This window comes from Pseudophryne corroboree, chromosome 2, assembly GCF_028390025.1.
Source record: "Pseudophryne corroboree isolate aPseCor3 chromosome 2, aPseCor3.hap2, whole genome shotgun sequence".
In the NCBI taxonomy this organism is placed as follows: Eukaryota; Metazoa; Chordata; class Amphibia; order Anura; family Myobatrachidae; genus Pseudophryne; species Pseudophryne corroboree.
This window is the reverse complement of record NC_086445.1, coordinates 266,412,954-266,426,203: the sequence shown is the minus strand read 5'-3', so window position 1 is coordinate 266,426,203 and position 13,250 is coordinate 266,412,954. Positions and strand designations below refer to the sequence as shown.

Genomic DNA, 13,250 nt, shown 5'->3' with positions numbered 1-13,250 from the left:
CAGGCGGATCGGCACTCACCTAATCAGTAATATTGTGCTACGGTGCCCTCTGGAAATCCATTATAGAAAACAGCTCTATCCCATACAGCGGCACTCGGAGACTGGTTCAAAAAGTGCAGTAAAGTGCTTTTAATATGTCATAATAACAATTTGCAGTCCAACGTTTCGGGGTGTAACCCACCCCTTTGTCAAGGTGAGCAAACGAAAAGTTTTTTCGTTTGCTCACCTTGACAAAGGGGTGGGTTACACCCCGAAACGTTGGACTGCAAATTGTTATTATGACATATTAAAAGCACTTTACTGCACTTTTTGAACCAGTCTCCGAGTGCCGCTGTATGGGATAGAGCTGTTTTCTATATATATATATATATATATATATATATATATATAATATATATGTGTGTGTGTAAATTGCCCATCAAGTTCAACCTGTTTTATATATATATATATATATATATATATATATATATATATATAACCCTGGAACATTTTATGCAACCTCCTTGTCTCAGATTCCCACTAAGAAATGCGTTGTAACTGCCCTTCACCCCGGTGTTATTAGCTGTGTCTTCCTTCTGAGGAAGAGATCTTTAATCCCAAAAAGAACCATATCCACCGAGTATCTGAAAGCACCTGAACTAGAACATGTAGTCGCATGCAATGCGGTTCACGACTAAGTCACTATAAAGTCGCACAAGGTTATGCGTCCCATGGAGTGTAGAATAATAATTTTATTTATTTAGCGCTTTTTCTCCTATAGGACTCAAAGCGCTTAACAGATACATAGCATGATAGATGGGGTCATTCAGACCCGATCGCTGCTGTGCTTTTTCGCACAGCAGAACATGCAGCGGAGCTGCAATGCGCAGGCGTGAGGCCCCGCCAGCGACGGGGAACACCGGCCAGAGACGGGAAGGACGACGAAAGCGATCGCACCGGCGATCGCAAGAAGTTTGATAGGAGGAGGCCATTTGTGGGAGTCAACTGAAAACGCAGGCGTGTCCAAGCGTTTGATGCCTGACGTCAGCTCCAGATCGTCGCAGTGGAAGAGTAAATCCTGATCTGTGCAGAGACTGCACAAACATTTGTTTGTGCAGCTCTGTGCAAAAGCCATCGCACCCCTGCACATCAACTACCCCTTCCTCCTGTAGGTGGCGACTACCTGATCGCAGGGATGCAAAAAATGCATCCTAGCGATCAGGTCTGAATTAGGCCCATAGTACAGAAACAATAAAGTACAGCTTTTCATAAAATACAGAAGCATGAAGATACTAAAAGGGACATTATGGAAATGCTTGAGTAAACAGGAAAGTCTTGAGTCTACTTTTGAAGGATTCTATAGTTGGGGCCTCTCGCACTGTGCGGGGAAGTGAGTTCCATAGAGTCTGAGCCACATGACTAAAAGTTCAACCCCCAGATGAATTACGAGAGATTCTAGGTACTGCTAAAACTCCTTCATCTACAGAACGTAGTAATTGAGTGGGGCAGTATGGGATCAGAAGCTGCTTCAGGTACCTTGGGCTCTGGTCGTGTAGTGCTTTGAAACTCAGTAAGTCAATCTTGAAGATGATTCGCCATCTTACAGGCAGTCAGTGAAGGGAATAGAGTATGGGTGTTATGTGGCTAGAACAGGGCTGGTTGGTTAATAGCCTGGCCGCTGTGTTTTGCACCAGCTGTAAGCGGTGCAATTATTTTGCTAGGAGACCAAGGTAGAGGGCATTACCGGAGTCTAATCGAGATGATACAAATGCATGTATGACTTTTGGCAGATCATCTGAGGGAATTAAGTGCTTGATTCTAACTATGGCCCTCGTTCCGTGTTGTTCGCTCGCTAGCTGCTTTTAGCAGCATTGCACACGCTAGGCCGCCGCCCTCTGGGAGTGTATCTTAGCTTAGCAGAATAGTGAACGAAAGATTAGCAGAATTGCTAATAAATAATTCTTTGCAGTTTCTGTGTAGCTCCAGACCTACTCAGAGATTGCGATCAGCTTAGTCCGTTTAGTTCCTGGTTTGATGTCACAAACACGCCCTGCGTTCAGCCAGCCACTCCCCCGTTTCTCCAGACACTCCCGCGTTTTCCCCTGACACACCTGCGTTTTTTAGCACACTCCCGGAAAACGCACAGTTTCCACCCAGAAACGCCACTTTCCTGTCAATCATTTACCGATCAGCAGTGCAACTGAAAAGCGCCGCAGAATCCACAGCAAATCTACTAAGTTTTTAGTTAAATAACTAAGCGCATGCGCCCTGCGTGCCTTGCACATGCGCAATTTGCAACAAATCGCAGCATAGCGAAAATCGGCAACGAGCGAACAACTCGGAATGACCACCCATGTTCATAAACAACAGGATGGGTTTTACCGCACACGATCACTCCTAGCCCTATTAACCCTCTAGGGTGAGTAGGAATGCTTAGAATTGCATAAGGAGATAGAATAACAAATGAATAACCAAATTCCTTTCATTTGATGGCTGATGTTTTATGTCAGCAAAATCAATAATACAGGGACTGGTGGTGCTCCCCAGAGTCAGAAAAAAACAAACGTATTGTGGTGCGAGGAAAAAAAGAAGACTCTATACTGGGGTCACTCTTAACTATAATAGGAAAAAGAGTCCAGAACGGTATCAATATTGATCAGTCTAAAATCTACTATTTATTAGATATGCATTAAAATAAGAGGAACAACACAGACACACATACACATAAAAAAGGGGAAAACTATGTTCCTGGACAGCGAATAAATGCCATATAGGTTTCAATAATTTATTGATTAAACCTGTGCAGGTACATTATAAATAATGCGTGGATTTTAGGGACCAAAATATTATTCGGACTGTAATGAGTCCTGATTGTTAGATTAATTGCATGCGCTTAGAGAGGACACTCCAATATTATGTAATAATCACTAGAACGCCCATTGGGCTTGTTCAATATACACCACAGATAAAGAAGTCCCAAAAAATGCTATTTGGCAAATAAGATATGGAAATAGTATTGTTATGGTTCCATCTAGAACAACATTCAGCTTAGAAACAAACTGTCAATTCCCAATTCTCACTCCTTGAATGCCAGAGAATAATTCCCTTTAGTAGCAGAATAACTGCTCCTGAATCAGACAGCAATGGATCAAGTATACTTTCAAGAAAACAGTATAGCAGTATAAAGTACAAAATATTTAACTGACTCTGTACCTCTTTGGGCACTTATCCTGTGCAATTGCTGCTCCTAATTCAACAGCAATGTATCATAAACCTTCAGATTGTAAGATACTGCAGAACAGTATAAAACACAACATTTTTAACTGACACTGTACCTCTTTACTGTATCACATATATTAATCAATTCAAAAAATTCTCATAGCATTGCTTATAGTCCAAATAATATCATGTGAGCATCCAGCAAATAATATCACCAGCAATATAAGCTTAATGACCTCAATGCAAATGGTATCACATAGACGATATCAAAGAGGGATTGAGTAGAGAATAATCCAGCAGATCTTGTCCCTGCTGATATCTACTTTCTCACCCTCTTGATCACCTGGCAAATCAGGTTAAATCAGCGGAGGGTGGATGAGAGTATAGCCGGACCTCTGCTGGTATGAAGGAAAGTAAAGGGCCCTTCTGCTGTTTCTTTTAGAGTGTAGCTGACATCCTGATATCAAATGACATTGCAGGGTGTCACGTCGCAATTCAGAAATGAGAGAGGGCTGAAGGAGAAAAAAGTGCTACCTCCATCTAGGCAGAGCCGGCCTTAGGCATAGGCAAACTAGGCAAATGCCTAGGGCATTTGGTATGCTTAGGGGCACCAGCAGCGCCTGCTGATTAAAATGATATGCGGCATGCCTATATTCTGTGTGTGACTGCGGCTGTATCTGCATATGAAATGCTAACTTGCGTGTATTCCTGGAAATCACTGTAATGTAGCATTTCGTATGCAGATACAGCTGCAGTTGCACAGGCATGCTGGGTATCATTTTAATCAGCAGAAGCTGCTTGTGCATTCTAGCCACATAGTAATGCAAATAAGATGCATTTTCATAAACAAAAGGTGCCCGACGTTAGCAGAGCTGCCAGCTGACTCATGCCAAGCATCTCTTGAAGAACTAGCGGCGGTGCTAGGGGGCACCAGCCAAAATCTTGCCTAGGGCATCATATTGGTTAGGGCCGGCTCTGCATCTAGGTGTAATAGCTGGTACAGTGTGCATTTTCATTCAAGCATGCTGGTCCTGTTTATCCAAATTGACAGCGGCATTAACACATATTCAGTGGTCAGATAACTGGTTTCACCCGAGGGCTTGTTCACATCTCTAATGCTGCCAGCATCTTCTGACTATGTTCCTCAAGTGAAAGAATGAGGATTTGATTGTGGCTGATATCTGATGTTTAAGTGTAAAGCCACCATCCAGGACAACGCCAAGATTCCGCACACGTTCAGTGGTTTGTAATACTGAATCCCCAAGTGTAAGTCCAGTTGGTTGGCTATGCTGTAGTCTTGTCCTTTGATGTTGCGGTCCTATCATAAGGACTTCTGTTTTATCCGGGTTCAGTCGCAGCCAACTGGTACTCATCCACTTCTGGAGCTCAGCTAGACAGCCATTTAGGGTTGCTATTGGGCTATCAGTGCCCGGAGCAAAGGACAAGTGCAGTTGTGTGTCATCTGCATAGCAGTGGTAGACCAGGCCGTGGCACCTGATTATTTCCCCCAGTGGGAGTATGTATACTGTAAAAAGCATGGGGGATAGTATAGAACCTTGTGGGACACCACATGGCAATGGCACTGATGGTGATAAGTATACTCCAGACGATACTCTCTGTGACCTGCCTGTGAGAAATGATTTGAACCGGCTTAGGACTGTGCCATCCAGTGTATGCACATAGCTGCAGTTACAAGTGAGATGGGTGGTGGCTGGAAGGTGACATTTCAGGCGCACGACAATGTAACATCATATGGGCATGTTGTGTTCTAGGTTTGATGGTGCAACTCATTATTACGTCTAAACTTGTACCAAGCTGTTTTTCAGCCTCTTAAGTCACTTAAAGTAGATGTCTGAGTGCTTGCACACTAAGGGCGGGATGTATTAACATACATCGCCGCCCCTCGCCGGTTACCGCAGCGATGTTGATCGCATATGTACTAACATATGCGATCAACATCGTGATGCGGTGACGGAGGCCCCCCGCGATACCTGTTAGGTGGTCTGCGGGGGGTCTCCGTCACCTCCCCGGGGTCCCCACACTGGCTAGATGCCGGGAAGCAGCAGCAGGCTGCCCCCGGCACCTCCTCCTCCCCCCTGCAGCCAGCCGGAAGGACGTCCGGCTGCGTTGCTAGGGGGAGGAGGACACTACCTTCCGGGTCCAGGGCAGCCTGGAGGAAGGTAAGCCAGGGGGAAGGGGGGTCGGCGTCTGCGGCGGGGGTCGACGGTGTCGGCGGGTTGCGGCGGTCGGCGAAAAGAAGCCCATAGGCTTCTATAGGGTTTCGCCATCCAGAGATGGCGAAACCCTGGACGCCGAAAACGCTGCGGTAGGGTCTTAGTAAATATGAAAATGCGGTAAAACCCCCGTTTTCGGGGGTTTTACCGCATTTTTGCTTTAGTACATCCCGCCCTTAGAGAGGTGGATGTACACCAGGCAAGTCCTTTTGCTGGTATTAGCATAAAGTCACATATGCTAAACCGGCAAAAGACACAAACACGGATGCTGCAGCGTTCGACTTAGAATAAGGGCCTTAGGGCCTAATTCAGACCTGATCGTAGCAGCAAATTTGTTAGCAGATGGGTAAAACCATGTGCACTGCAGGTGGGGCAGATATAACATGTGCAGAGAACAGTTAGATTTGGGTGGGTTATATTGTTTCTGTGCAGGGTAAATACTGCCTGCTTGAGTTTTACACTGCAATTTAGATTTCAGTTTAAACACACCTCACCCAAATAAATCAGTGCACATGGTTTTGCCTATTTGCTAATAGATTTGCTGCTACAATCAGGTCTGAATTAGGGCCCTCATTCCGAGTTGTTCGCTCGCAAGCTGCTTTTAGCAGCTTTGCACACGCTAAGCCGCCGCCTACTGGGAGTGAATCTTATCTTATCAAAATTGCGAACGAAAGATTAGCAAATTTGCGAATAGACACTTCTTAGCAGTTTCTGAGTAGCTCCACACTTACTCGGCATCTGCGATCAGTTCAGTGCTTGTCGTTCCTGGTTTGACGTCACAAACACACCCAGCGTTCGCCCAGACACTCCTCCGTTTCTCCAGCCACTCCCGCGTTTTTCCCAGAAACGGTAGCGTTTTTTCGCACACACCCATACAATGGCCAGTTTCCGCCCAGAAACACCCACTTCCTGTCAATCACATTACGATCACCAGAACGAAGAAAAAAACCTCGTAATGCCGTGAGTAAAATACCTAACTGCATAGCAAATTTACTTGGCGCAGTCGCACTGCGGGCATTGCGCATGCGCATTAGCGACTAATCGCTCCATTGCGAGAAAAAAATACCGAGCGAACAACTCGGAATGACCCCCTAGGACCTTAGTATGGGAGATACTTGACCATACAGATCACATAGGCATTCTAGAAGTGTGCACTATGTGGCCCATGTAGCTGACAGTGCCACAGGTAAAAGTCTGTTGTTTCCAGCTCACCTCTAGTGTTTGAGCCCTTAGCTGCCTACTCAGTGATGCATTTGAAAATTAATTGGGGTCTAAGTTCTAGTTAAATGTCAATGGAGGTCATTCCGACCCGATCGCATGCGGCAGTTTTTCGCAGCGGTGCGACCGGGTCTGAACTGCGCATGCGTCGTGACCGCAATGCGCAGGAGCGTCATCAGGGAACAACAGAACTAACTAACGAAGAAAGCGATCGCACCAACGACCGGAAGAATATTGATAGGAGGCATTAACTGATCATTTTCAGTGAGTGTCCTTCCGAACGCAGGCGTGCCCCACTGTTTCGAGGGAGGGATCCTGACATCAGCTCCGTCCCGGATGATCGCAGCGGTCCTGAGCTGTGCAGAAACTGCACAAACTTTTGTTTGTACAGCTCTCTGCACAAGCGAGCGCAGCCCTGCACAGCGAGTCCCCCCTCCCCTGTAGGCGGCGACTACATGATCGCAGCAGTGCTAAAAGTAGCCTGCTAGCGATCAGGTCGGAATGAGGACCAATGATAGGATCATGAGTAAGTATAGATAATGACGGAATGTTCATTAACAATAGAAATAAATATAAATTAATTAAATATTATCAAATCACATAACGGGCCTAATTCAGTAAGGATTGCGGCAGAATGAGTCCTGCGCATGTGCAGTTTACCGTCCATCGGGAAAATGCAGGTTGGATTGCTTATGCGATCCACCCTGAATCAGGCCTAAAGTCCACTATCTTGTTAGATGATATTTAAATTAAAAGCAATACTTTTTCAGATACAGTATTTAAATGCTCTCTGTATTTAAATGTAAATGATAATCTACGGTGTCTCCTTCAGGAGAGATACTGCGGAACATTTCAGGGGGCGGGGCCGGATACGCTGCACCAAGGACATGCCTAGTGCAAGGGCACGCTGCTGCAAGGATCGGTCTGGTGCAAGTGCATGCTGCACCAAGTATAGGGCTGATGCAAACGCACACTGATAGTGATGACGACTTCTCACAAGTGGATGTATAGGGGCAGTGTGTAGATGTGTACATTTCTGTGTATGACGAATATATGTATTTTGAGAAATGTATGCCCAATTTACTTCCAGCTCTGCATCAGATTCTTGGTGTGCACCTACAAACGCCATTGTTTGTACCGGTGTATCTTTCTATGGATTCCCAGGAGTCGCCTCTGCATGCTGGATGTGTATCTAGGTCTGAGAACAAATGCTCTGCATAAAAGTCCAACCTTCACTCTTTTCATCAAATTAAATATTTCAGTTTTCTCCGAAAATACTACTTAGCTTAGCCTCATTTATTGAAGTAATCAAAGAGAGATTGCTTTTGTTAAGTATAACTTGTGTGTGTATACAGCTTTTTATTACAGATACCTCACTGGGTGGGATGTACTAATGTACATCATCGCCCATCGCCCATCGTCACGATGCTGATGGCATATGTACTTACATATGTGATCAGCATTGCAGAGGACAGCTGTCCTCCGCGATGCGCAGCGGCAGCCTGACCTCCAGGATTCGGCCCCCGGGAGTCAGCTTGCGCATGCGCAGGGTGACGGGGGCAGGCGCGAGGCATGCTGGGAGGGATCCGAATGGATCCCTCACACAGTGCTGTGGAGAGAAGTCCATTGGCTTCTATGGGGTTGCTGGCGATACCCCACCTCGGCACTGACCTGGCGGCCGGGGGATAGTATATCAGGAAAATGCTGTAAACAGGCGGTTTACTGCATTTTCCATTTAGTACATCCCGCCCAGTGATTGAAATGTGTTTATCTACAAGAATATGCAGCTTAGTCCCAATAAAAGCAGAGGCCGATGCCTGAAGTCAGTTTCATGTAATCTAGCCACTTGCTGTAGCATGAAAGCCGAGTTTGCCAGAGAGACTGCATAACCTTACAGTAGCAACAGCTGTCTGATCCTGGCACGTTCCTACACAACTACCTCTGCTGCACTATCCTTTTCTAGGGCTGGCACTTGAAGCCATTAACAAATAGCAGACAACTCCTCCAACAAAAATAGGAATAGCTGGGCCAGCTGCGGCAGTAAATGGGAACCCAGCACTACCACAAGAAATGGGTGTCAGGTGGTATAAAAAGGTCCTGAGCAATCGCTCTGCCTGCCCATGCAGATACTGGCCTTGCAGTGAGAGCCTGATGTGTATGTAATTACATAAATGGGAGTTCTTCACTGACACAAATGGTCATCATCTAAAACACATGGGCAAATGTAACAAAGGAAATACATGAACAATTCACATTAGGCATTTCATTTGGGAAATGTGACTTTAGTGTGCAGGGACTATCCTGCTTTTTGTATGACACGGTGCATGACACAAATGTCATTATTATTTAAATGACTATTTATTTTTCAGCCTTTATTGCATCTGATATGACGTCTCGGAACTCCAGCACACAGCTTTGGCTAATCACGCACTACTATGACAATGGGTCTTTATATGACTATCTCCAGAGGACGACTATTGATCCTGAAGAATGCTTGCAGTTAGCGGTGTCCATTATCTGTGGGTTGGTGCACCTTCACGTGGAGATATTTGGCACCCAAGGAAAACCTGCCATCGCACACAGAGACCTGAAGAGCAGGAACATCCTAGTAAAGGCCAACAAACAATGCTGCATTGCAGACCTAGGTGACTATGTTAGAATTAAGATAAGGCCAAATCTAGCAGAAGAATGTAGTATTTTAAACCTAAAAGATCCCTAACACTAAAAGACAAGGGGCCTGATTCAGATGTGTCTGGAGGGAGCATCGCTGTTGCTTACTTGGAAGCAGCATGGGTGCACAGATATGGTAATGCAGCAGGAGGCGTCTGGTATAAGTAGACACCTCTAAGTAGACACCTCCTGCATGCATTTGTGATCCGGTGCTACGTCAGAGGACACAGCATCGGGTCACTTATGCCACCATTATTCGGCTGAGTGACCCATGAGGTCACACAGGCCAACCGCCAGAGCTCCATCGGAAAATGGAGATCCTGACCTCGGCATTCCCACAAAACGGAGGCAACACATCTCCATTTTGTGAAACAGCTGCTGTCGCCGCCCCTCCCCACCTCCAAAAGACTGCAGACTGTCAACTTCTTGATGTCTGCAGCCATAGTGTGCCCAATGACGCAGGTCCTGTACTGCACATGCAGAGTACGGGTCCAGCACATGCGCAAAGTACTAACCAAAGTACAGCTGGCGTAGGGACCTGAATCAGGCATTAAATAGCACTAAATAGCTATTGATAAGATTCACAAAAATACAGTGCAGTACATTTCCATGTAAGGTGGTACAAGATGGTGGAGGAGCAGAAGTGTGCACCAGTAGATGAGATGGGTAGTGAAGAATGAGGAAGTATTGAGTAGGTGCACCATTGTGATGTAGTAGAAAGACAAAATATCCATGTGCTGGGGAGAGGGCCTATGGATATTAATGCTGTATGCTTGAAGAAAATTGCGATAAGAGCTGTCCTTTGTGATAGAAGGAGTTTGGGGTTTAGGAACCGGGAGTAATTCTGCGCATGTGTTGATTGACACGTGATTCGTGGAGGTTGCTGGGAGGGATCCGATTGGATCCCTCTCAGGAAGGAAACTCGAAAAGAAGACCATTGGCTTTATTGGGCAATGCCATCTAAAGATGGCGTTGCACACCACTTCCAAGATACATTCCAGAGCTTGGTGCATATGAGAAAAGCGTCCAAACCTCTGAAAACTGCATTTTCTGAGGTTTGACCGCAGATTTAACTTTGCTGCATTCCGCCCTGTGAGTCTGTGTATTAGTAAGTCATTGTGAGTCTGTGTAACAGCATGTCACTGTGAGTGTGTGTATTAGTATGTCACTGTGAGTCTGTTTTAGTATGTCACATACGTCGGGATGTAATGGAGTCTGAGACCACCGGAGGTGCCGGATGCCGGCCCATCTCTGAGTTTTTTTTTAAAGGGGCAATCACTTACAAGGCAAAACCATGCCTTGTATGTGATTGCCCCTTTAAAAAAAAGTCTGAGATTGGCCGGCATCCCGCACCTCCGGGCGATCTCCGACTCCATTACATCCCGACGTATGTGACATACTAAAACAGACTCATAGTGATATACCAATACACACACTCACAGTAACATACTGGTACACACACTCACTCACTGTAAGTCTGTGAAGTCTGTGTACCAGTATGTTACTGTGAGTGTGTGTATTAGTATGCCACTGTGAGTCTTTGTAACAGTATGTCACTATGAGTGTGTGTACCAGTTTGTTACTGTGAGTGTGTGTATTAGTATATTACTGTGAATATGTGTATTAGTATGTTACTGTGAGTGTGTGTATCAGTATGTCACTGTGAGTGTGTAGTATGTCACTGTGCGTCTGTGTATCAGTATGTTACTGTGAATGTGTGTATTAGTGTGTTACTGTGAGTGTGTGTATTAGTATGTTACAGTGAGTGTGTGTATTAGTATGTTACCGTGAGTCTGTGTATTAGTATTTTACTGTGAGTGTGTGTATTAGTATGTTACCGTAAGTGTGTGTATCAGTATGTCACTGTGAGTGTGTGTATCAGTATGTTACCGTGAGTCTGTTTATTAGTATGTTACCGTGAGTGTGTGTATCAGTATGTCACTGTGAGTGTGTATCAGTATGTTACTGTGAGTGTGTGTATCAGTATGTAACCGTGAGTGTGTGTATCAGTATGTAACTGTGAGTGTGTGTAGTAGTATGTTACCGTGAGTCTGTGTATTAGTATCAGAGGCAGAGCTCTGGGAGGCAACGGAGTCATCTGCCGCCGGGCTCCTGCTCTGAAGGGGGGCACCTCTCCTCCCATCCGTGACACCATTGAATTAAATTAATTGATAGCTGTCGCTGTCTCTTCAGTGGCCGACTTCCTCACTGGTCCCTGCACTTTACAAATCACACCCTCTTTATTATAATGAATATACTAATTTTACAAGTATCACACCCAGGATTAGAAACCACAACCTATTACACTGGAAGCAGACACCTTACTGATGAAGCTATTTGCTCCTGTATAGGAAATATAAGAATTTTAACTATATGAAGATACTTCTCTGACAATTACACGTAACTTCATATAGTTAGAATTCTCATGCTTCCTCTACAGGAGCAAAATAACTCCATCAGTAAAGTGTCTGCTGTTAGTGTAACAGGTCATGGGTTCTAATCCTGGGTATGACTGCTAAGAAACGTGTGATTTAAAATAAAATATAATTAAATGTATAAATACAGTATATAAATTGTTTTCAGAACACTCCACACACACACACACACACACACACACACACACACACACACACACACACACACACACACACACACACACACACACACACACACACATACATATGTTTATCTTAATATGGGAAATAGGGGGGCACCAATATTTATCTTGCCTCCGGGCGACTGTGATGAACTTACGCCACTGATTAGTCTGTTACCGTGAGTCTGTGTATTAGTATGTTACCGTGAGTGTGTGCATCAGTATGTCACTGTGAGTGTGTGTGTCAGTATGTTACTGTCAGTGTGTGTATCAGTAAATATTATATTCCACATGTAAAATCTAGTTTTGTTTTGCTTGGTACAGTACTACTATATAATAGTTTTAAGAATTTATCCATGTATGTAAGAATGTATAACAAATAAATGTTTATGTTTTAGGCCTTGCTGTGGTACACTCTCAGAATGGGGATTACCTTGATATTGGTAATAACCCGCGAGTTGGCACCAAACGTTACATGGCACCTGAAGTCCTGGATGAAACCATACGCACAGATTCATTTGAATCATACAAACAGACAGATGTATGGGCGTATGGATTAGTGTTGTGGGAAATATGTAGAAGAACAATTATAAATGGTGAGTTTTATGCCTGCAAAATCATTCTCTTATTTGTGAGCAGGGGCAGCTGGTACTATGGCTGTTAGGGGGAGCTGGATATTCCTCTGGAAGCATTAAGACTGATACCTTCCTATTTCTCTCTCTCTAAGTACAAGTGTAATGCAAACAGAGCTTCTGTAATGTACTGAACACCAGGCTGAATGCAAAAAACAGCAATTTTTCAATGGAATGACATCTAAGTTGCCTTTCCTAATAGAATGGCAGATGAATGTACTGATTGGATACAAATCACCACCGCAGTGGTCGTAATGACCATTATCTTCAAACAGCCCCATCAACTACGGTATATTGCCAAGCAATGTCATTCTGTAATGCGCTCATATCTTAATCACTCAGTCACATTAATTTTTCTAAGCCACAGTGACGTGTGTATAACTGAAGAAAAGAGGAATTGCTGCCGAGTATGTTGTCTTCATAACAATAACATTATCAGTATTCTCCTCCATAGCTCACCACCTTGGGGCTTATTTATATGTTATTGGGTTCTAGACTCGATTATTAGAATTTAATATGGCTGCTTATCTCTGCTATAAGAATTGAAAGATTGTCTGGATATATTAAAATAAACCGTCAGGCAAAGGGGCTTCCATAGGATTGAGTGGGGGCAGATCGGGGGCAGAGCAGGAGCCGACATATGCCAGGTCCATATTACTAGGTAATAATAATAACAACAGCTATGTAATAATCTGCAGTTAT

At 44.5% G+C, this 13,250-nt stretch overlaps 1 protein-coding gene across 2 annotated transcripts in view; it reads left to right on the top strand.

Moving 5' to 3' along the window:
• LOC135015220 (activin receptor type-1-like) overlaps positions 1-13,250 on the top strand; it is a 188,597-nt gene that overhangs the window by 93,082 nt on the left and 82,265 nt on the right. For both annotated transcript variants that reach the window (XM_063952785.1, XM_063952786.1), the window contains exons 7-8: positions 9,020-9,295; positions 12,315-12,512. In XM_063952785.1, the coding sequence (XP_063808855.1) occupies positions 9,020-9,295; positions 12,315-12,512 (474 nt within the window). The remainder of the gene's footprint in view (positions 1-9,019; positions 9,296-12,314; positions 12,513-13,250) is intronic.